At 37.0% G+C, this 24243-nt stretch overlaps 1 protein-coding gene across 3 annotated transcripts in view; it reads right to left on the bottom strand.

Moving 5' to 3' along the window:
- NSF (N-ethylmaleimide sensitive factor, vesicle fusing ATPase) overlaps nt 1-24243 on the bottom strand; it is a 160962-nt gene that overhangs the window by 28412 nt on the left and 108307 nt on the right. For all 3 annotated transcript variants that reach the window (XM_082373826.1, XM_082373825.1, XM_082373827.1), the window contains 4 exons: nt 20638-20733; nt 17049-17205; nt 13843-13976; nt 1943-2009 (listed from right to left, as the gene is read on the bottom strand). In XM_082373826.1, coding sequence (XP_082229952.1) covers nt 1943-2009; nt 13843-13976; nt 17049-17205; nt 20638-20733 — 454 coding nt within the window. The remainder of the gene's footprint in view (nt 1-1942; nt 2010-13842; nt 13977-17048; nt 17206-20637; nt 20734-24243) is intronic.

Below are 24243 nucleotides of genomic sequence, written 5' to 3'. Positions count from 1 at the left end.
TAAAATAGTACATAAGAACTCTTATCTGTAAATTTTTTAAAAAGCGTCTAAATATCCATTTTGAGTTCATGTAGATATCTCTGTCTGATATTCAGAGCCAGTTTTTTTTTTTTTTAAAAAGAAAAAAAAAATCCCCAGGAGTATTTACTAAACATTTCCAAGAAGTTACTGCAAACCATGGTAATACAGTGAGTACACAGGCAACAAAACATGATACTAGAAAATGGGTAGAGGGGGAAATGGCAAGTAATAATAATGTAAGTAAGGTACTTCAATACAACTGAAATGATAGTAAAGCCACTAAGATTGGTCCACAGATGGTGAAGAACAGTGAACTTCTCAAATAACTTTCTACCTGTTAAAACTTCTACCCATCCTTCAAGATTCGACACAAATGCCACCCCCTTTGCTTTCTCTGCATGTTGCACATGCACCCCTGCCCTGTGCTTAGAGCTGCCTTCAGGCATCAGCCCTCTGAAGTCAAAAGTGATCCTCCCTTTTCTGAATATCCAGAACACATGGCACATTCTACTTTGTATTAATTTTTGCCAATGTATGTCATAATGACAGCATCTTACTACTTATTTTTCTGAAACCCTAATAATTCTAGCACAGTGGTAAGGGCTCAGCAAATGCTTACTGAATAAATGAACAAACAAGTACGGATAATAACTATTCATACAAGTGAAAATATACTCAGAGGGCACACATTCCTGACATAGTACTGTTGCTATGACCACACATCTCAATTGTGTTTAGATAAAGGACTTTACACAGAGCTATGAGTATGTGCCTAAAAGCTTTTAAAGAAATAATCCCAGAAACTGAGCTGAAGTGTATCAAAAATAGCAGACCCAAAACCCAGGTCACTAGATAAAACTATTGATTTAAGAAGACCTCATAGATATACCTGCTTTGCTTTGTAATAAACATTGCCTTAGGAAACAGGAAAATAAAGAAGTAATAGAGGACGTAAAGCAAGTCTGAAAATCATGGGAAAAATGTAGTAAGAACAGTTAACGTGAAATCATTACTACACCATTATGGACCCCTTAATGAAGAAGGGGTTAGTTAACCAGAGGTTGGCAGTATTTTCAGATATTTATTAAGTTACCAGGTAGGTTCAATTTCAATCAAGTTTATTATAGCATCCTGAGCCATTGTTACAATGAATTTATTCCAGATTTATCTATTTTTTGCAATGAAATAAAATGTAAGAGTAATAACACTGTTCTGGCATTTGTTTGTGGAATACATCTTATGAGCTGAGTACAGGGACTGTTTTATTCATCTTTGTATTCTGTAGGAGTGCACTTAAACACAGGAGATGTTTAATAGGTATTTTTAAAAATTACTGTAGAGCACTTTTAACTTTCAGAATGTTTTTAACTTTCACAATATTATCTCATTTTTGTCTTTACAATTACTCTGTGGGATAAGTAAGGAAGAGAATACAGTCTCTTTTTTATGTGAGCAGAAACTGATGTACAAAGAGCTTACAACTTCTGCCCCAAGTGTTATAGCTAACCTGTAGATTTCACTCCAATCCTAAACCCTTCTTTCCTTAGTTCTGTCAAAGTTCACAAATGGAATCCCTGAGCTACAGACAGCTCAGAAATAGTATACAGCAAATATATCCATCAACTAAAATTACTAATCATTTATTATGGGCAGGGAACTCTGTGGAAGATACAAAATGATATGAGACATGGGCCCTTATAGGAAAGCAGTTTATAATGTAGCTACGGTCATTAAGGCATATTTAACATGAATACCATTGTTGACTTCAGATATAAGAGATAGTGTTATATTTCCTTATTAGACAAAGAAAGGTATTTCTATTGCCCTATAGATTATAAACACCCGTATTTTTCTCTTGTAATTTGTGAGACATTAGCTGTAATGTGGCAAGGATAATACAATGGCAAAAGTTATGACTCACCAAGCAGTCTCTCAATGTCATCCACAACCACACAACTGAGCTGGGATTTATATGCATCATCAAAGATCTAGAAGAAAGCAAAGCCATTTATTATCTCACTGCCCTCCATAATTATGACAATTTCCAAGAAGATAAAATTTAGCTAATTCTTGACCAATGCTCAAACAAAACACAGTAAAACATCCAATATTTCTGACTACACAAAACTAGAATTTAATAGAACTTCAGAACTTGAAGAGTTCTTTCAATTTTTAAAAATTAATTAATTTATTTTTGGCTGTGTTGGGTCTTCGTTGCTGTGTGTGGGCTTTCTCTAGTTGTGGTGAGCAGGGGCTACTCTTCGTTGCGGTGCGTCGGCTTCTCACTGCGATGACTTTTGTTGCTGTGGAGCACGGGCTCTAGGTGCGCGGGCTTCAGTAGTTGTGGCTCGCGGGCTCTAGAGTGCAGGCTCAGTAGTTGTGGCACACCGGCTTAGTTGCTCCACGGCATGTGGGATCTTCCTGGATCAGGGATAGAACCCGTGTCCCCTGCACTGGCAGGCGGATTCTCAACCACTGCCCCACCAGGGAAGCCCAAGAGTTCTTACAATTTAAAAGTGAGGAAACTGAGGCCCAAAGCAGTTAAATGACTTGCCCAAGACGTCACAGCTGGATCATGGCTGAGCAAGGGCAGGGTAATGCTGCTTTCAGCTCCAAGAGCTGGATGTGTCACACTGGGGCGTGCTGAGGAACAGCTGGAATTAATCAACTGACAAATCCATCAAGTTTATCATAATGGTCTCTCCTATCTATGTCAGAAGCATGACTTCAGTGTTATGACTCAAGAGCTAGATGGAGCCACAGGGATGTGCAGGGTAGAACTGAATATCATTTTATTATCTGTAAGAACTGTGGTCTGTCAAACAGGAATAACACAGAAAGCAGAGAATTTTGTCAACTCAAATCAGACCACAGCAGCCAAAGTGTTTACAAAAAAATTAAAGCTGGTATAAAGGATCAGATAGATGCATCGTTAGAACTAGACAAAAGATAATAGAACATTACCTTAAGATAACCAAAGAAATGCAAATTAAGCAAACAGTGAAGGAAGCTGTTATATGCTGGCAAGGATGTAGCAATTTCAAGCCAGACAGAAGAATTAATTTATGTATAAATTGAATGTAAGTGCTCAAGGCCTTGAGACCAGCCTTTTTGTAAATGTTGGGCATTCCTATTCCAGTGACCATAACTGGGGCTCAGTGAATCCCACTGGTGTCATCTGTAAGAATTAATTCCTGTATCCCAGCCCAAGCTGATTGATAAGTAACCTCAGTGCACCAAGATGGTAACCACGCCTCTCCCGAGTTTGTTTGTAGTAGCACAATATTCCTTACTGGGTATCTTTTAACTACAGAAGATTAAGGATTAGGTATAGAAATAAAGTAAATTAAACCTACAATATTAATCTTTTTCATATTAAGTTTAAAGACAATCTGTGAATAGTTGGTCTTTAAACTATTTGTAACAATTAACTTACCATGTTAGATTAATAGATTAGCCTTGCTAGTTGAATTTAAAATATGCAGTTGAATAATTAATTTTGATAAACTTTTATGTTGGAAGGTAAAATATAACTTTAATAGCCCTCCAAATGGTAATGGTAATCTGAGATTCACCATAATTATATTATTAGTTTTAATTTATTACTAAGTAAATATATAGATTTGCTTTGAAATTTAGAATGTTTTGTTTGTTAAACAATTGAAGTACATCAAAGAGAAAATAAAATATTTTAAATGTGTAAATATTTTTTAAAATATTTAAAGAAATTTAAGTTATAAAAGTCTCTTTTTGAACTACCTTTTACTAGACTTACAAATAGAATAAAAGAAGTGGACTTAATTTATTTTTATTTATTTATGTATTTATTTATTTTATTTATTTGTTTTTATTTTTGGTTGCGTTGGGTCTTTGTTGCTGAGCACGGGCTTTCTCTAGTTGCAGCGAGCGGGGGCTACTCTTCATTGCGGTGCGTGGGTTTCTCATTGTCGTGGCTTCTCTTGTTGCAGAGCATGGGCTCTAGGCTCATGGGCTTCAGTAGTTGTGGCGCGCAGGCTCTAGAGCGCAGGCTCAGTAGTTGTGGCGCATGGGCTTAGTTGCTCCCTGGCATGTGGGATCTTCCTGGGCCAGGGATCGAACCCCTGTCCCCTACATTGACAGGCGGATTCTTAACCACTGCACCACCAGGGAAGCCCCAGAGGTGGACCTTTTTAAAGTTTAAGTTTTCTTTTGTGTTGAAAAACTAGATTTTAAATTATTTAATTTTAATATGTTGAATTTTAATTTTTTAGACCTCAAATTAGCTACACATGGTCTTTTCTATGCTCAAAAGTCACCCTCAGAGATGTAAAAACAACAAAAACAAAAGCAAAATACTAACTCATGTTGACAATCTAGATGGTAAGTTCCTCCCTAACATACTGTATATATATATATATATATATATATATATATATATATATATATATATATATATATATATTTTTTTTTTTTTTGTATATTCTTTAAGGTAGGAATTGTCTTCCTCAGTATTATGTTTGCAGGGTCTGATGCCTCACTGGTGCCTAATAAATGTTTGCTGTATGCATGCATGAAAGCATGCCTCTGTTGCTTTCCTTTGCACCATCCCCCATACCCCTCAGTCACCCTCCCACATTGTGTCAAAATCTCACCTACCCTTTCGTCCTTAGCTACCTGTCTCCTCACTGGACCGTGAGGTGGAAAAAAAACTTTATTCATGTTATCCTCAGTACCCAGCATAGAAGAGTATTTAGTAATAATATTTGCTCAATGGATTCAATGGTTGAAACAACACAAGTTCTAATTCCATCTTGCCATAAGTCACTTGTTTCTCTTCTCCTTTGGTATAGCATTTTGTATATTGTGTATATATTAACGGATTCATTGTATTCTTCCCTACATTACACTAGATTTTAAGCCCTGTGAAGGCAAGTACTATTGTATTTATCTCTGTATCCACATTACTTCATATAATGCCTTATCAGAAAGTAATCGATAAATATTTACTGAAGTAATAAATTTAAATTTATGCATTAAATTCAAGTAGAAATATCAAGTAAGTAGTTGGAGTTGTATGATTGAAGTCAGGGTATGGACATCACCCTCAGGGCAGTGACTGCTGAAACCATGAGAGAGGCATGTCATCTTCAAGGAGAAATGGTAGAAGTAGAAGAATAAAGAGCTAAGGGCTGAATCTTGGAGCGTTGTTCTATTCATTCATTCAACAAATATTTTTGAATTCCTATTATGTGTCAAGCACTAATGAAGGCAATGGAAAGAGTAATGAGTAAGGTCACATGTAACTATAGTAAAGCATGGTATCACGATGTTAGAGGAAACACAAGATGATGTGCTGGTATACAGCACGGGAGCTGTGGTAGTCCTTGTGGATACCCTACACATCCTGGTTCTCTTTCTGGCACATGGTAGGACTGCACTTCCTTACCCCCTCTTAAGTTAGGGATGATTATGGGGTTTGCTTTGGGTAATAAAATGTGAATACAGAATATATCACTTTCTGAAAGGAGCTTTAAGAGCCACTGCTTGATTCATCATACTTCCTTTATCCTGCCTTGGCTATCATGGCATCACATGTGAGATGGAGTCTCTATTACCTATTAGCTTGAGTCTCTGAGAAACTATGGCAGAGCTTCGCCTCTGAGTCATGACGGACATGTAATGTGGGCAAGAAATAAACTTTGTTGTGTTAAGCCCCTGAGATTTTCAGGGTTGTTCATTATCGCAGCATAACTTAGCCTATTGTGACTGATAAGAGCTTATGGAGTCAACGATGGTCTCCTAAATTTAGGAAGTGACATTTAAGCTGAGACCTGAAGGATGAACAGTTCAGTAAAAAACAGGAAAGAAAGTGTTCTAAGCAGAGTGTACTGACTGTTAGGAGGCACAGAGATGAGAAAATTTAGGAGCACTGCAGGAACTAACATACAGTCAATAAGAATTAAAATGAAGAGGTGTCAGCATTGGTGCTGCGTGTATGGGGAGTGGTGGGTGAGACATGAAGCAGAAGAGAAATGGAAGAGACAATGGAAAAGTTCAGAAGCAGTTCCACTGTGGTCCTTTGCTCTTTTTTGAAAACTGGACCATACAGCAGCCAACGTAGTATCCTGCAAACTCAGGTGATTTTAAGAAGTCACTGAAAAAAATGCTTGGCTCTTTAAAACCTTTGTTCAGAATTCTACTAAGGGCTCTGATGCAAGCATATCATTCTGTCTGACAGGCTGTAATATCGTGGATTAAAGCCACAGGGGCCCAAGACATCATGGACTGGCTACTTGCATTAGGTTTTACACTTTCCCTGAATCAGCCCTTCTCCCTTCTTAAAGCTTACAGAGCTTACAGGGCTACAGGAACCTTATTCAGGACTCTGCTGGGGTCTAAACTGATGATAAATTTGTATGCAGTCTCACTAACTTATCTCAGATACTGTGATTCACAAAGCATTACAAATCACTTCACAGCTGACCACATGGGTTACCTATAACATTTTAGAAGAAAAATACCTACAGCAGTCTTTAATGTAGTTTTTTTTACAGACAGCTCTTAATGTACTAATTACTACCATGGGGACAGAAGTACTCAGAGCAAACTCTCTTAACAACATACTAACCATGACAAACGCTATGCAATTCCAGTTGTAGTTTGACCAGTTTCAGTTAACTCTGCTTTAATTTAAATACACACACACCCCTTTCACTTCTTACACACACATTCTTTTCCTTATGTAGTCACGAGTATAATATAAGGTCATCACTCTTCCCCTGAATCCATGTTTCTGCCTAGTCTCCTCAGCCTCTTCCATTCTTGGCTTCCTGGCCCAATGCTAAATAAGGAGATACTCAGATTCCACTGGCAAGTATATGCGATTAGCTGCCAGACTAAAATCTAAGTGAGATATTTACATACTGAGCTGGGAAGTTCTACCATAATTTTAGGTAGATAAACCCAAAAAGGAGGAGAGGTACAAGAAGGAAAGATGAAAGAAAAGTAAAATTGCACAAACTGCCGCGGCTCGAATTCAACAACTAAAGTGCCAAACTTGCCGTCAGTAACAGCACACAGCAAATACACAGTGCCTGCTCCAGACCAAACGCCCAAACAACATTGAGCCAGGGGGGCTGAAGCTGGGGCTAATAGTGGTATCTTACAGACTCTTTAAAAAATTAACTTAAATTCTGATCCTTTCATTTAGTAAGATGAAAGTATGATGCTCAAGTCTTTTCTTGCTGAAGAGGTTATCAGAAGGGGATCATAGAAGTTATCATGCAAAGCAGGACACTTGAAAGGTGGGAGTTATTAATAATCATGCTGGAACAACAGGTAAAAACCATGACTGCACACAGCAAATTGGATTGTATGGTCATCCTAGTTCTATCAGGGAGTTTCCTGATTAGCAGAATAGACATATTCTTAGAGTCAGGTGAGACGTCTGAAAGAGAAGGCTAAAGAAACAGAATGGGAAGAACGGAAGAAAGAAAAAATGTGGAAAAGAGTGGCAACAGTCAACAGGGAAAAAATGAGAGGTCTATTCTAGAAGATGAAGAACGTCTCTAGAAAACAGAGTTCCACAGTCTATCTCTAGCTGTGGACATAATGAGGTTGTCATCATTAAACTCTCTGGTGCCTCCACTCTTGCGTGCAAAGGCAGGTGTAGTGGGTCATGAGAGACAACGCAGAATGTGTGGGGCCTGGGACTGTAGCAAGGGCATCCTGGAGGCCCTGCGAGAGGAGGTGTGGGGCTCCTGCTGCCAATGGCTTAGGGGCAGCTCTATTATGGTCCTCAAGGACACTGCAAGCTCTCAAGGCACAGAGCCCGCTCCTGGAATCTTCAGACAAGCTGGGAGCCACCTGTGTGCAGGGGAGGGGCAGCAGCTGCAGATGCTGGAGTCTACAAGAATACAAATGGGAACACGCCAGCATTAGCTCCATGTTAACCCCAGCCTTTCAGAATCACAAACCACAGCAAAGCGTGTTCTAAGTAGATTCTGTCCTCCATTTTCTATAACCTCTTTAGCGCTCTGAGGTAAGTGAAGCCAAATTTTCAGGTTCTTTGGGGGCTGAAAGAGCTCATCTCAGTTCTGAAGTGGCTGGCATGAAGTACCTAGTTAGTAGAAATCTGATGACAGTAGGAATTTGATGACTTAGAAAATCCCTAATGTAGTAAATCTGTCAGCAATTAGTTGAAAGAATACTCAAATCATATTTGGTCGCATATAAAAACGTAAATGAGCAAATTCAAATTGGTGCTATCCGTAATAATCTCTAGTTTCTAAAAATAACTTGGGAGTAGACCAAGCAAACATTAGCTGTCTTCTAATGAAACTGCCTCAGGAAGTGGACCTAAACTTTTGGCAAAGCACTCAAGCTTCCTGGAATGACCTTAAAATCCCTTATTTGTTCTCCCTGCTTTTCAGGAAAAATTCTTAAATTTTCACATGACTTGAGTGACAGAGTGGGGTATTTTTAATAATATAAAAAGTCACAGGATCTGAAAGTTAAATTCCACTAGAGAGCTGCACCATCTTCCTTTGTGTGCCGAACAGATACAAACGTCAAAAGACAGAGTGTATTCAACAAAAACAACAAGTGCTCGTCCCCCAGCAGTACAGGGACCTGTAGTCACTTCCGGGGTGTCCACTTCTCTCAGTTAATGCATGCACAATCTTCAACAAATCAGCTACATGATATATTAGGATGTTAACCAAAAACATCCAAATTCTGTTGCTTAGTAACTGCTGTCAAAAGATCCAATTTCCAGCTCTGCTCTTTGTATGGACTAAACCATGAAAAGAGGAGGATTAGGCACCATGATTCTGTCCTGTGCAGACTACAATTTGCAGTGGGATTTACAGGAGGATATTCAAAGAAGATTATTCCTTTCTTGCAAAGCTAGTGGAAAGGAAAATTTCTTCCATTAATTTTCAGTCCTTTTAAAAACAAGACTATATTATGCTATTAATGGGTATAGTTTTATAAATCACTAATTTTCTACTTAATTTTGTTCAAACAATGTAGTCACATCGGATTGTTCTATTTTACCTCTGTACTGATTGTATACTCGGAAAGCACCAACATTAGGTAATTAGTTAAAATCAAATTCTACTGCTTTGTTCTTTTGTTCATTTAATGTCATTAATAGAACTAGTAAAATAGGTGTTTTTTTTTTTAAGTATAGATGCAAAAATGGATAAAGGAATTAAAATTTTTAAACAGAATAAAGTTGGGGAAACAAAAATAAAATGGGGGAGAAGAGAAAGATCTGTGAACACTTCAAATATCTTAATGGAACACATAGTATCCCCCCCAGAATATAAGGATAATACTTCATACAGACTTTGTTAGTATTGAGGAGTTTATCTATGGAGAAAGGATTTATTAAGCAGATTAAGAGAAGTACAAGGTGAATTTTAAATTAATTGGGAATAAACTACTTTCATATATTTTAGCACCATCTGTATGTGAATAAGAATAGCTTAGTTGCAATTAAATCTTAGATACTCATTAAAGCAAGCCTAATGACCCTCTCTACTAACAAAAACTCATCATCTCTTGGTTTAAGTAATAAAATGGTATATAAAGATATTCTATGAATTAAGTATTCAGACCACCTCTCTTTAAGAAAAATTAATGTGTTATAATATTTCTGAGTTTCACAAACTATTGTCATTGCAAAACATTTTGAAAAATCTTTAAAACTGAGCATCTAGTCATTAAAATGTAGGTGAATAAATGATTTTAATGCCAATCTTTTACCTATCAAATTTGCAAAAAATATATATATATTTTTTAACATCTTTATTGGAGTATAATTGCTTTACAATGTTATGTTAGTTTCTGCAAAAAATATTTTAACAACATCAAGTTCGGGCAAGAGCCCAAGGAAACTGACATTCTTATATGATGGGGCTGCAAGTGTAAATTAGCACAGCTTTCTTAAGAGGTGGGCTTTATAAACATTAGTATTTTTACATAAGTTTTAATAGCAATACTTATAAAAATTTGAAAATCATTAATATTTTTACCTTAGCAATCTCAATTCTGAGAATTTATCCTAAAGAAATAACCAGAAATGTATGTGCAATAATAATGATAAGTAAAAACAACCACTATACTTTATTGAGCACATATTATATCCCAAGGCACTATGTGATACCGTACATAAATCACCATCTCATTTAATTCTCATAACAACCCAATGAGGCAGCTATTAATATTATCTTCATTTGGTAGATGAGAAAACAGAGGCTTATATGTTAAGTGACTATAAGAGCTGGTAAGAACAGTGGAGCTGGGATTCAAATTCAGGTCTATTTGAAACCTAAGTCCAAATTCTCAGCCAGTAAAGCAGGATGCTACTCTCAGAAAAATGTAATAAGAAAATGGGGGCAGTGATTGGGAGTTCTACAGAATATTGTTTATAAAAGTGAAAAAACCTGGAAACAACATAAATGTTCAACAAAAAAGCAATGTTTAAATGGATATTATACAGCTATTAATTTAACATAATATTGAGATACATTTTAACGACAATGAAAAAATTTCATATTAAGTGAAAGAACCAGGTTTAAAACAGTATGTCCAATGTGATCCCCAATATATGTGTGTGTGTATGTGTATCTGAGTAGAGAAGAAAATAGAAGGACAAATATGGACTTTATTTTCTTCTGTGTCCTTTTCTGCATTTTCTAAATTATTTTTGAAGTTGGGAAAAGCTACATTTTGGGGGTGGGAGGGAAGCACTTAAAAAGAAAGAAATGTCTTCTCCCTAATGATAAAGGATTATAAATTATTTGTGCTTTGAAAAAAAAAATCTTCTTTCCATCTTCACACTAAAAAAAAAGAAGGGAAGAAAACAATGGTGGGAGGGAGACTTGAACTACTAAAGAATGGCATTAATATTTCATTTTCAAAAGCAAACTGGAAGACTTAGCACCGTTAGATGGGTTTGAGCCCTCAGGCTTTTGTCAATCTATCATTAGGCAACAATGTGAAAACTATTTGCAGGGAAAGATTTTGCAGTATTTCTAATATATTTCTAAGACACCTATGCTTCATTCTTTTCTCTGTTCTGTTCTTTAGTCACAAGGAATAATATTTTTCCCCAAGGAAAACCCAAAAAGTCTTAATATGAATTTATTATACTGCTGAAGCAGAAATAATTTTTGTAACTTTAAGGGTACACGGATGATCCAGACAGTGAATCATGAATCCAAACAACTTCAAGTAAGCTTGTATAGACACTTATTTTTATACACCTTAGCCTTCTACTCATCTGAAACCCTACCTTGAAAGGCTTCAACAATTTAAAGATTAAATCATAAGTTATTAAGCCATTAATTTAACCATATAAGCCTCTAAAATCAGCACATATTACCTGCCCCCCTCAAGTCAATTTGCAAGAGATTGAAATAATAAAAATGATAGTATCTCACACTTGCAAAGCAGCTTTGATGTGCAGAAGCCTAAAATACTTCAAAAAAAACTTTATAGAAAAAACCAGGACCATCCACCCACATCTCAGGGTACATGGGAGGTAGAAGCTGGCAGCTAGGGGAAAGCAGTGGAGTAATTTACCGTACGCACAGAAGACGACTACTTTTGAACAAGTATAAGGAATAGATGGAGTTAGGAAAATACAAATAGAATCAGCTGTTCAATTAAATGCTAAGTTCAATGGCCACCAATTCCAAGGGCTATTTAAATTTTCAACAAAAGTGGTTTAAGGGTTCCCTTTAAAGGGAAAAAGACCAAAAAATAAAGAAAAACAACCCCTACCTACATTAGGGAGGTTACTGGTCCTAGTGATTCTGTCCAGATTTTCCTGGGAAGGATAGATATTACGGGTCTCACCTCAGACACAGAATAAACAGACTACGATATTTAAGTTCTTGTGTCTGGCAACATCTCCCTCACTTTCACACTCAACTTCAAAGACCTTATGCAGAATATTTACCTTGACGTTTTGGTGTGCAGGCCTGGAATCCTGTTCTAAGCTCCGCCTCCTCTATCTATTTCAAGCGACCTACACAAATGATTTTTTGCTACCTGCACAAACATGAGACTAACTTCTCAAACTTATATTTTTTTGGAGTCTGCCTTTGAAAGAATGTATCTTCCTCTTCAATCTCTTCCCTAAAGAAAAACTAAGGTAATTCTATCCTACATCTTTATAAAGTGAGGGCCTAAGAACAAGGTAAAAGAACATCTGAGCTGTCTTTACTAGGCAGCAATCCCATTCTCAAGATTCTTTCCCCTCATTCTGGTTTTCTCACATCTCTTTAACTTACAGTAAGTTCTTATCTATAAAAGATCAAGCATGAAAAAAAGGATTTAAGCAAAATAAATACTTCAACTAAATATATAAAAAATAATCTTGGGTTTCCCTGGTGGCGCGGTGGTTGAGAATCTGCCTGCCAATGCAGGGGACACGGGTTCGAGCCCTGGTCTGGGAAGATCCCACATGCCACGGGGCAACTGGGCCCATGAGCCACAACTACTGAGCCTGCGCGTCTGGAGCCTGTGCTCCGCAACAAGAGAGGCCACGATAGTGAGAGGCCCGCACACAGCAATGAAGAGTGGCCCCCGCTCGCCGCAACTGGAGAAAGCCCATGCACAGAAACAAAGACCCAACACAGCCAAAAATAAATAAATAAATAAATAAAATTTTTAAAAAATAATAATAATAATCTTTCTTCACTGTCTGGGAGTATGCAAAATCAGAATATCAATGAAAATCAAGTGAGGTGAAACAGCCATTAAGAGTGCTCAGCATTGATTTTTGTTGTTTTTGTTTTCTGTTTTTAATGAGCAACCACCTACTATCCTAAATGCCTTACATGGTACTTGCTTGAATGTAAGAGCGATGAACCAGACGATCTTAGAGTTCTTTCAGTGCTAGGATTCTATTCTATGTTGTTCTAACTTTCACCAGTGGGTCAAAGCAGCCGTATTAAGAGGGTGACAAACGGCACTTGGAGAAAGGCAAAAAGACAAGGACTGCACTAAGTCTGCTAAGCAGACTGATTACTATCTAATATACCACCATCTTTCTGTAGGGGTTTTGAGAATTTCTTTCCAATGATACACCTCTGTTCTTTCCCAAACTATACAGTCAATTTAACTGACCCTAGTCTGACATTATACACTGATGAAAGAGCTTAAAAAATCCTAAATGAATTTGCTCTACTCTACTCAAAAACTCTGAACTGTGATCTTTCAATCAAGTCAATACAAACTTAAGAAATGAAAATTAATCATAATACACACTAAACAAAGCATAATTTGGAAGATAAGGATACTCTAATAAAAATGCATTACAGGGCTTCCCTGGTGGCGCAGTGGTTGAGAATCTGCCTGCCAATGCAGGGGACACGGGTTCGCGACCTGGTCTGGGAAGATCCCACATGCCACGGAGCGACTGGGCCCGTGAGCCACAATTACTGAGCCTGCACGTCTGGAGCCTGTGCTCCACAACAAGAGAGGCCGCGATAGTGAGAGGCCTGCGCACCGCGATGAAGAGTGGCCCCCACTTGCCGCAACTGGAGAAAGCCCTCGCACAGAAACGAAGACCCAACACAGCCATAAATAAATAAATTTTTTAAAAAAATGCATTACAAAGTTAAATACTATGTCTAAAACAGTTGCTGTTTCCCACCAAATTCTGCTGATAATTTAATTCCACTTGAGAAGAACATAACTGCCATGGCATATATATATACACACACAAAGATAGATTTATATGTACATGTGTACGTACACACGCACACGCGTGTGCACACACATCTAAGAGATAGGAAATTAAAATGAAAGTAAAAATCTTGATACCTTCTTCATGGCCTGACACTTGGCTGTCTCAGAAAAGCCAATCATCTTATCAGGAGAACAGATCTTGATGAAGGGGAAGTTGGATTCCTCTGCAATCTTTGCAGCCAAAGCAGTCTTCCCACTGTGAGGAGGACCTGCATAACAATACGAGCAAGTCAGGGGAAAAAAGCCAACCTAAGCAAAGAGGAATAAAACAAGTTTAAACTTTTATCCACAATGTACCAAGGCCTCAACTAGTTGCTCATTAACATTTCCTGACACAATTTCATGGCAGACATGTTTTCTCTTATTTATTAGCAACTAAATTTAATGAACTGATTAGCACTTCTCAAAAGTATGTTGAAATATATTCCTTCTTTCTTTCTCACATAACCTTAATCTTTCAAACTTCTGGCTAAATATACAAAATGCAAGGGTTTTGCTTCTTTAAAAAAAAAAAGAGAATGCATTCAAATGCATATCAGTACCTATGTTATTAGTTCTATCAAATCATTTGTCTCACAAAAAAATACAATCTTCTTCAGAGGTGATATTAGGGGCAGGGAAAACTGCCTTATTAGAAGCAAATGTGACTTAAAGAGCTAGGAAACTAAAGACTCAGGTCTTCTCATGAAGGCAACCAAAGCTACAAACTTACTTATATTTAGACATCTCCTCCTTCCCTTCTGTGTAATAAAAGATGTGCCCCTCTTCCAACCATAAACTGACCAATTATTCTTTCCCATCTTCTCAGGAACCTGACATTATTTTTTTTTTAATTTTATTTTTTTATACAGCAGGTTCTTACTAGTTATCGATTTTATACATATTAGTGTATACATGTCAATCCCAATCTCCCAATTTATCACACACACACCCCCCACTTTGCCCCCTTGGTGTCCATACATTTGTTCTCTACATCTGTGAGGAACCTGACATTATTGATTGTACCCTCTCCCCCCTATATGTTCCACCCCTCCCTCTTCCCTGGAGCCTTACCAACCGCATTTAAACATGCTCTAGTCTACTGACAGTTTAATAAACAAAAGAAACCTCTTTCTTGACTTCACTACTTTCAACACTTACTCTGCCTTCTCCCTTCGAAATGAAACCCCCCTAAATAATCATCTACGCCAGCTGCCTTCACTCTTCACCTTCCATCCATCCTCAAACAAACGCTATGGCTTCCATTCCCATTACATGGCACAGGCTCCCATCAGGGTCACCAATGACCTCCACATCACCAAATCCAACACTTTATCTGTTGGCCTCTCAGGAATATTTGATACAACTGATAACTCTCCTCTTTATTTATTTTTCTTTTTTTTATAATTAATTTTTATTGGAGTATAGCTGCTTTACAATGTTGTGTTAGTTTCTACTGTACAGCAAAGTGAATCAGCTATACCTCTCTTCTTTCCTTAAATACTTTTCTTGGCTTCTGTGACAGCACATTCTCTTTTCCCCCCCTCTTACCTCTCTGGTTATTCTTGCTCAATCTCCTTTGTCAACTCTTCCTGCTCTACTTAGTCCTTAAATGTTGACACACCTCAGAGATCAGTCCTAGGCCCCCCATTTCTTCTCAACCTACCCTTTCTGTAAGTGACTTCATCCACTCCCATGGATTCAACAAGTCTACATACTGACAACTCATGAATGTATACTGCCAGCGAGACCTCTCTTCTAAGCACTAGACCCACATATCCAGTGGGCTACTCAACATTTCCCATTCAATTATCCTATAGGAACCATGAACTTAATGTGTCCAAAACTGAACTCGTGATCTTTCTTTCTGAAATGTACTTCTCCACTAGCGTTCCCAGTCTTAGTGAACAATAGCATTTACCAGCCGTGAATACCAGAAACCTGGGGATCATGTTTGATCTCTCCCCATTTTCAATCTAGTTACTATTTCTAAGCTTCAGCTTCCTCATCTACAAAATAGGGATAACAGCAGCATCTGCCCTCACAGGATTGAAGTGGAGTTTAAATGAGAAGGTATGTGTAAAGTGCTAGTAGACTGACTGGCAAATAGTTAAGAGTTCAAAGAATGTTAGCTTAATTATGCTTAATAATTAATAATTATTATAATTATCATAAAGTCTCTTTTATTCTCCCTCCTAAATATTTCTCAAAATGGTCTACATAACTCCATCTCTCCTACCACTACAGTACTTCAAACCATAGTCAGCTCTCATTAAAACTAATGCAACCGCTTCTCACCATTGGTCTTTCCTGTGTATTTTTGCCACTCTAATCCGTTCTCTATCACAAAACAGTCATGATGTTTTGAAAATATAAATCTGATCATGTCACTTCACTGCTTAAAATCCTACAAACAGCTCCCCACTGCCCCCCGGATAGAGTCTAAACCGTTAACATGGTCTAAAAGGCTTTGCATGAACTGGCTCCTGTCTTACTTCTTCAGTCTCATGTCTTAGCCAATCTCCCTTTCTGTTTCAGTCTCCTTCCATCCCAGGGCTTTTTCACACACTGGTCCCTCTGTTTAGAACATCTTCCGCAGTTACTCTGCTCGCCCAGCTTCTCCTCATCCTTTAGGTCTTGGCTTAATGTGTTTCTCTCGGGAAGCCCCCACCCCTAGCCCTTTGGCAGGGGCTGGATTCCCCTGTCATGTGGACTCACTGAACTTTTCTGTTGTTCTACTAATTATAACTATAAAAAATAATCTGTAGAACGTCCTTCCTTTTTTGTCTACTTGGTAAAATCCTAACTGATCCTTCAAAGGCTAAATTGAACACTTTCTTTGACCACCCCTGGGCAAAATGACTTGCATTCACATACCCTTACACACATACATGGTAGTTAGGTATTTGTTTACATGACTTTTTTCATGACCAGACTCAACTCTGTGAATATCTTTGTGTCTCCAGCAACCAGTTCAATGCCTAAGACATAGTAAATACTCAGTGAATATTTTTTTAATTGAATTGAATACTATGTGGTATCATAGACTCTATCAAGTAACATAGAAATTTAGATACAATCTTATAAGAAAACTAGTTGCTATCATTCATTAGTAACATTCTATCCCAAGAAGATTTAAATTCGTGCACAATATTGGAACACAGAATGGATTGCTATTTTCAGATCATGAACAGGTTTAGAACTGAAAATAATTCATTTTTCTGGAATGTGCTAAATGGTTTTGTAAAAGTGCTTCTTTTTCTTTTTTCAGCTTTTGATGCCATCGCCTAATTTTTCCTCACCTTCCAGAAGGACGCTAACCAATGGTGTGCGGTCACTGTTTTTAGTCTGTTGGACCAGCAGCTCCCCATCTTCTAGAACTCGAGTGACTGGATCACCCCATTTGATGATACCATTCATAATGTAACTTGCATAATCCTCTTGGTTTGTGCCAAATGCCTATGAAGGAAAAGGACAGTTTAAAGCATTTTCAGCGTCAGTATTAAAAATTAAATATTTAAAGGTATAAAGGATGAGTAATAATTCCTACATGCTAGGGCTATAGCAATATCCCATATTAATATAAAAAGCCTGAAAAGCAAAAAAAAAAAGAAAAAAAAACTTATAATTTTTCATTTAACTTTTTACCCAATTGGGGCAAAAACTGTTTCACGTGACTTAATGGAATAAAAAATATATTCTAGGCTCAGATTCTGTGAGGGCTCAAGCCCTCGCAATCCCTGAGAAAGGGTATGTTCCAACGTGCTTGTTTCTATAAGGAGTACATGGGTTGTGGCCTTCTGTCAAGAGCAAAGAGAAAGAGAGAATATGGATTTAGAAATTAGAAACAGTTGGCTCAGCACACAAAGATACTATCCGAACACTGACTGTAGGTGTCAGATATTAAAATGGAAATATGAAATGGTAATGAGGAGGTCTTGTCCACATACGTTTGGTGGTAGGGCATATAAGTCAAATCGCACCAAAAGGTAAGTGTGTGTGTGTAAATGTGAGATTTAGAACGAGCTAGAAATGAGCAGAGGTAATGAAGATTGAAGGGTTAGGGAAAGGAAAGAAAAGCAATTGCTATATATAATCATTTCATTTGTACTATATATTGGAGCATAAATCACATCCCTTTTCATTTTCAACTTCTAATCTCAAATTGTAACTCCCATCAAACCAGCTACCAAAAGTAGTTAAAAACTTTAGTACTTATTTACTTAATTGAATAGCATTTCCACAAGGTTAACAGGAGAAGAAACGAGTAGGAAAATATAACCCAATGTAATATAAAGCTCATACAGCTTGACAATTTCTAATTTAAAAAAATTATCACAACCCTCAAGTCAAGTTTTCATTCCCCAATGTATGGAATAACTTTAACAGTTCTTTAGAACTTGCACCCCACAGAACGTCATCCTTTGTAATACTGTCTATAAACAGTATACAGTGGTCTCATCACTCTATTACTTTGCCACCAAATCATTTTCAGATCACTCTTTGGTCCTTGCATACACTAGTGCTTTGATTCCTGAGTACAAAGTAAAGTTCTCATTCCCTGGTCTGAATATGGTAAATGCAGTGGCTGTGTGAAAAGTTATAAAGGAAGAGCCTAATAAATACTGGTTGGAAGGCTGTTGTAGGAAATATGTAGATTGGCTGGCTTTTGTCTAACAGCGTTGAGATACGTGAACCAGAAAACAGTGACCCTCCCAAGCTATATAATATGTAGGAGTCATCCTTACTTATCCTGTCATTTCAGTTTTTGTTTTATCCCCCAGACCCTTGGAATAAATAAAGTTACTGCTTACTTAACTAAGTTATCTTAGTGGCCCTTTCCTTGTAGCCAAATTATCTGTCTTGAAAAAATTTTAAGATAGATCAGTTAGGCTGGGCTCTAATATTTTTGGTAACTATTATGAATAATAACAGCAAAAGATTAAACCATTTCCACTGCTGAGTAACTTTTGAAAGTAATTATTTTATATTTAAAAGTCAGAATAGTCATAAAAAAGCAGACAGGGGGCTTCCCTGGTGGCACAGTGGTTAAGAATCCGCCTCCCAATGCAGGGGACACGGGTCTGAGTCCTGGTCTGGGAAGATTCCACATGCCGCAGAGCAACTAAGCCCGTGCGCCACAACTACTGAGCCCGCGCTCTAGAGCCTGTGCACCGCAACTACTGAAGCCAGCGAGCCACAACTACTGAGCCCGCGAGCCACAACTACTGAAGCCCGCGTGCCTAGAGCCCGTGCTCCGCAACAAGAGAAGTCACCACAATGAGAAGCCCACACACCACAACGAAGAGTAGCCCCCGCTCGCCACAACTAGAGAAAGCCCACGCGCAGCAACAAAGACCCAACGGGGCCAAAAATAAATAAATAAATTAATTAATTAAAAAAAAAAAAAGCAGATAGGGCTAAAACAAGTTGATTTTTGTCTTTAAAGAAGATACTTGCAACAAATAATTATTGTCAAGGATATATAAAGAACTTATACAGATCAAATAAAAATAAACAATACAACAGAAAAATAGGCAAAAGACATGAATGGTATCTCACAGAAGATACTCATATGGCCAATAAACATATGGAGAAATACTTCACAGGTAATCAGTGAAATGAAAATCAAGACCAAAACGCGATCCCATTTTACATCCAACTGAATGGCAAAAAATAAGTCTGACAATACCAAGTGTTGTAGAGGATGTAAAGAACAGGATCTCTTTTACATTATTGGGGGAAGTGTTTATTGGTTCAACCACTGAAAAAAACAGCTTGAAAGTCTTAGTTTGAAGTTGTACATTCATATACCCAACAACCCAGCAATTTTATTCCTAAACATATATCTAGGAGAAACTCATTCAAGAATGCTTTAGCAGCAGTTGTTTGTAATAACAAAAAACTGGTAACATTCCAACTGTCCATTGATAGGAAAACAGACAAATTGTGTTAGTCACACAATGGAATGCTATTCAGCAATGAAAATAAATGAGGCATAGCACAATCATATAGATGACTTGATAATAAAATATGTAATAAAATAGCACGTCTCAAAAAATTAATACATACCATATTTTATTTTACACACTGTAGACTAATGACAGTATGTCATGAATTAAAGATTAAGGTTAATCCAATTCTGTGCACCCAACGTCCATTGAAGAAAGAAAAACAACATACACACCTTTTTAAGGTTCTACAATTTGTTTTTATATTAATATAGGACTCCAAATAATGGTTACTAAAACATGAGTGGTTGTTTTATAGGAAAATGGGTTAATGACCTTATAATATATTCTAAAATTCCTACTATGACTATTGAGTTTTGAGTATATTTTAAGAAAATTGACATCTTTTTAAAAAAGGGCACTGAAAATGGTTAAAAGTTTTAGAAACTATAGCAGTTAGAGGAACTGGAGGTATTGAGCAAGAAAAAGGGATGCCTTGGAGGAGGGTGGGGAAAGGGAGAGAGAAAGGAGATGAGAATTCATTTTAAACATAATAACTAACATACGAAGGATGGATGAATTAGGATGAATTTAGGTTTCCGTAGCTTCAGATTATATAAGAACCAATGAGAAAACTATTTCTAGTTCAAAACAATTTAAGAACTAATAATTAGAAAGTCTCAAAATTGAATGGTCTGCCTTACAAGATCGTGAGCTCCCTATCATGAGAAATATTTCAGTAAGTCTTGGTTAATTACCCAGCCATCAGAGTTACTGAACAGATGTTTCTTATATTGGACAGTTCCAGTACTGAGATTTTGATTTTTTTAAAACTACATGTGATATAACCTTCCAAAATACTAGGTAAAATGGCACTTATTTTTCCCCTGAATTATTATTATTTTTTTTGGCTTATACATCACTCAGTATTCATACTCACTGGTTTGATATCATTCTCCAAAGAAGCAAGGAAGTCTCCTCTTGTCACCTGCAGGCTCTCTGCTTTCTCCATGTCCACTTCCACTTTAGTACTGGCCTAATTAGAAATGAAAACAAAACGTTAAGGACTTCCAAGATTTAAGAATATTTTCAGCCTAAGAATACAACACCTGAGGATATAAAAGGCATATTTCCACAGACAAAAAAAATCTCTCTCAAATTCACAAACACACACACACACACACACACACACACACACACACACACATACATACCTACATATACATATATTATGCCTTTTGCCTGAACAACTCCACTTCTAGGTGGAGTTTATCCCATAAATATACTCACAAATGTGCACAAAGTTATATGTACCAGGATATCTACTAGAGTAATTTGTAATAGCCGAAGACTGGAAGCAAATTGAATGTCCATGAAGAGGGTACCAGTCAAGTAAATTATCACATATCTTTACCAAAGAACACTGGATAGCAGTTTTTTGTTTTTGTTTTTGTTTTCAAAATGAGGCACGAGGAGGAGAAACTATATAGAGAGGGTCTCTAGGAACAGTGGTTTTCATCCTCGGCTGCCTATCAGAATAACACCTAGAGTCTTTAAAGATATACACACACACACACACCCCTACATACTTATATAGATGCCCAGCCCCACCCTGCAGGATTTTGATTTAACAGGTCCAGCAGAGGGTCCAGGCATTTACATTTTTATAAAGCGCACAGGTGGTTCTGATGCTCAACCAGGTTTGTGAACCCTTATTCAAGGAGACCAAGGACCTACAACTTTGATTTTTACTCATACTCTGTACTTGAGAATCTATGTGCCAGCTCCAAATATTCTGCTTACTGCACCTGGAGCTACCACTTAGAACAGACATCTGGAGAAGCATCAATGCCTTTATCAGCACTTGGAGCTGCCTGGACCTGATGAGTGACTGAGATACCAACACACTTTTTAATGTGACTGGGCTCACTCTCAATAGCACAAGGCAAGTGAGTCTAATTTTTAAAATGGTACTACGGGCTTTAAAAAAACATATCTTCAAAAAAATCTGACTATAAAACCAAAGTATGTTAAGCAGTATCAACCTTCCAAAGGTTATTATAAAATATGAGTCATGTTCCTTTAGGAATGGACTGCTGAGACAAATAAAATGACAAACATTTTGTAAAACTCAGCCTTATGGGACAAAAAGAACTCTGTCAGAAAACTAGATCAAGATGGCAAACAGAACACTTTTATTTGTCTCCCTTCCTGCCCCAAATCCCATGAAATGACAGAAAGTGAGAGAGAAAGGTTAAAAAGCATGGAACATGTATCTGGAAGTTTTAACACTGATCTAAGAGGAGTCTCAGAAGGACAGAAGAGAAAGAATGATAGAGAAAAAACAATAAAAGACAGAAGAAAAAAAATTTCTCCGGCTGAAGAAAGGTGTATCTTTGCAGTTTAAAGGTTTCAATGAGTGATCAGGGTAAATGAAAAGAAACCCACCTCTGTCTAGACACAGTGTTGTAAACTATCAGAACACCAAAGGTGAAGAGAAATTTCTAGAACCTTTTTGAGAGACAAAAACAGGTCACCTGTAAAAGGAACCAGAATAAACACTAGAAACTAGAAGACAATGTAACCATGTCTTCAAAAATCCATCTGGCTATCTATCTATCCTAGAAAATGATTCTCGTATGTACATAGGGAGGCACAGGCAAGCATTTTCATAACAGTGTTATGAAATACTATTATGATTTCCTTTTAGAGTGAAACTGAATTCAAATGACAGAAACATATAGCAATATGAAGGGAAAATCTTGTCTATCTTTCAGCATTTGCTGAAAAATATGACAGATTTCAGGACTGGAGCTGGTGTGAACCTTGTATTTTTACTACTAAGAAAGGACTCACCCAATGAATTAAAGTGAATTAAGATGGCTGGGGGACAGCTATTTTAGAACAAGTTGTTTTTAGACACTCCAGGAATTTCAGAAGTCACCTAATTGTAAGTAATCAATATTACAATGATAAACCTTTCATACCTATTCATTAAAGTAAGTTTTCTAAGGACTTCTCTTGGCTAACTTTTACTATTTTGTCAAAATCGCAAAATGTTATTTAAAAAAATCTACAATTCTGAATTTTTACTCATTCAGAAAACCTTTTCTTATTCGTCTGAATTAGTGTGATTTTTTTCTGCATTTTATTTGTAACAGCTAATCAATATGGAAGAGGCAACATCTTTCAGCTTATACCTGCAGAAACTAATAAACTTGTATTTCAACACTAGCAAATATCCAGTGGTCACACTTAAATTTCATAACCTTTTAAATCCGACCTTTCAAAGTTCTTATCATTCCTCTTAAATTAAGGGTAGAATGACCTTAATCATTCAAAATTCTACAGAAAATAAAAAAGAATTTTATTGAAATTCTGCAAACATAAATCAGCTTTGATTCAGTTGTAAAGTGTGTGTGTGTGTGTGTGTTTGTGTGTGTGTCCTCAATTCATTTCCTTACAACAGATTAGAGCAGAAGAAATTTGTGTTATCTTCTCTACCTGAAGCAGAAATTCCTTGCAAGCTAAAAACAACCAAATGTCACATGAATTTTAGTTGACCACAAACATGGGTTCAAGCACAAATGACATGCACATCAGGTGTTCATGACTGGATTTTCCACTTGCTTCAAAAAAACCTGACAGAACAGTTTAACAGGGAAGACTTATTTAGTTTATTCCACCTGACTTTGTTTAAACCTAATTCTTTTGAAAAGGAAGCAAAATAACACTAATAATGGCTTTTTTTTTGGCCACGCCAGTCAGCTTGCGGGATCTTAGTTCCCCAACCAGGGATTGAACCCAGGTCCTGGCAGTGAGAGCACCGAGTCCTAACCACTGGACTGCCAGGGAATTCCCAACAATGGCTTTTTATAATACAAAGAAAGAACATCGTAATAAACAGACGAATGTTGTGTATAAGTCCTACACCAACTGTAAGTCATAAGTTTCAAATTAAATACTTACTCATCAATCACTACTAATAAAGCTATAAATATGTACAGAAATGAGAATACTAAAACTGTGTGCCTTTTGTTCAACTGAGGAAGAGTCTTGTTGGGAAAACAATGTTTGAAGACCTGGACAGTGCAGATTTTTTTAAATGCAGAAAAGAAAGTAAATGTTAGTACTATTTCTTTTTTGGTAGTGAGGTTAGTGTCTTAGATATCTCTCCCTTCCCTGAAGTACCTGTGAAGTCCCTTGCATTAGATATTCCACAGATACCCAAAAAAACCAAAAGCTGTTTGGTACAAAAGGTGTTGATCACAAGCCTATATGCATCATCTGAAGTTTAAATTAAAGATAATTCAACCACATGGAAAAAGTGAGGGAAATAATGTCCACTATTTGCACTACTTCTTACTTGCAAATCTGAAAGGATAACATATTCTGTACAGTGGTGGTGAACATTTTAGCTTTAAATCAGAAATATTATAACTGCAAATAGTCAACAAAAATCAGAAACTCAGCTATTGAAAAGGATGTATACAGTATCCTCTCAAATCAGCCAATAATAACAAAAATGGAAGTAAACATTTATATA

This window comes from Balaenoptera borealis (genome assembly GCF_965194805.1).
Source record: "Balaenoptera borealis genome assembly, chromosome: 20".
Classification (NCBI taxonomy): domain Eukaryota; kingdom Metazoa; phylum Chordata; class Mammalia; order Artiodactyla; family Balaenopteridae; genus Balaenoptera; species Balaenoptera borealis.
The sequence above is the reverse complement of the archived record's forward strand: the minus strand, read 5'-3'. Positions and strand labels throughout refer to the sequence as shown.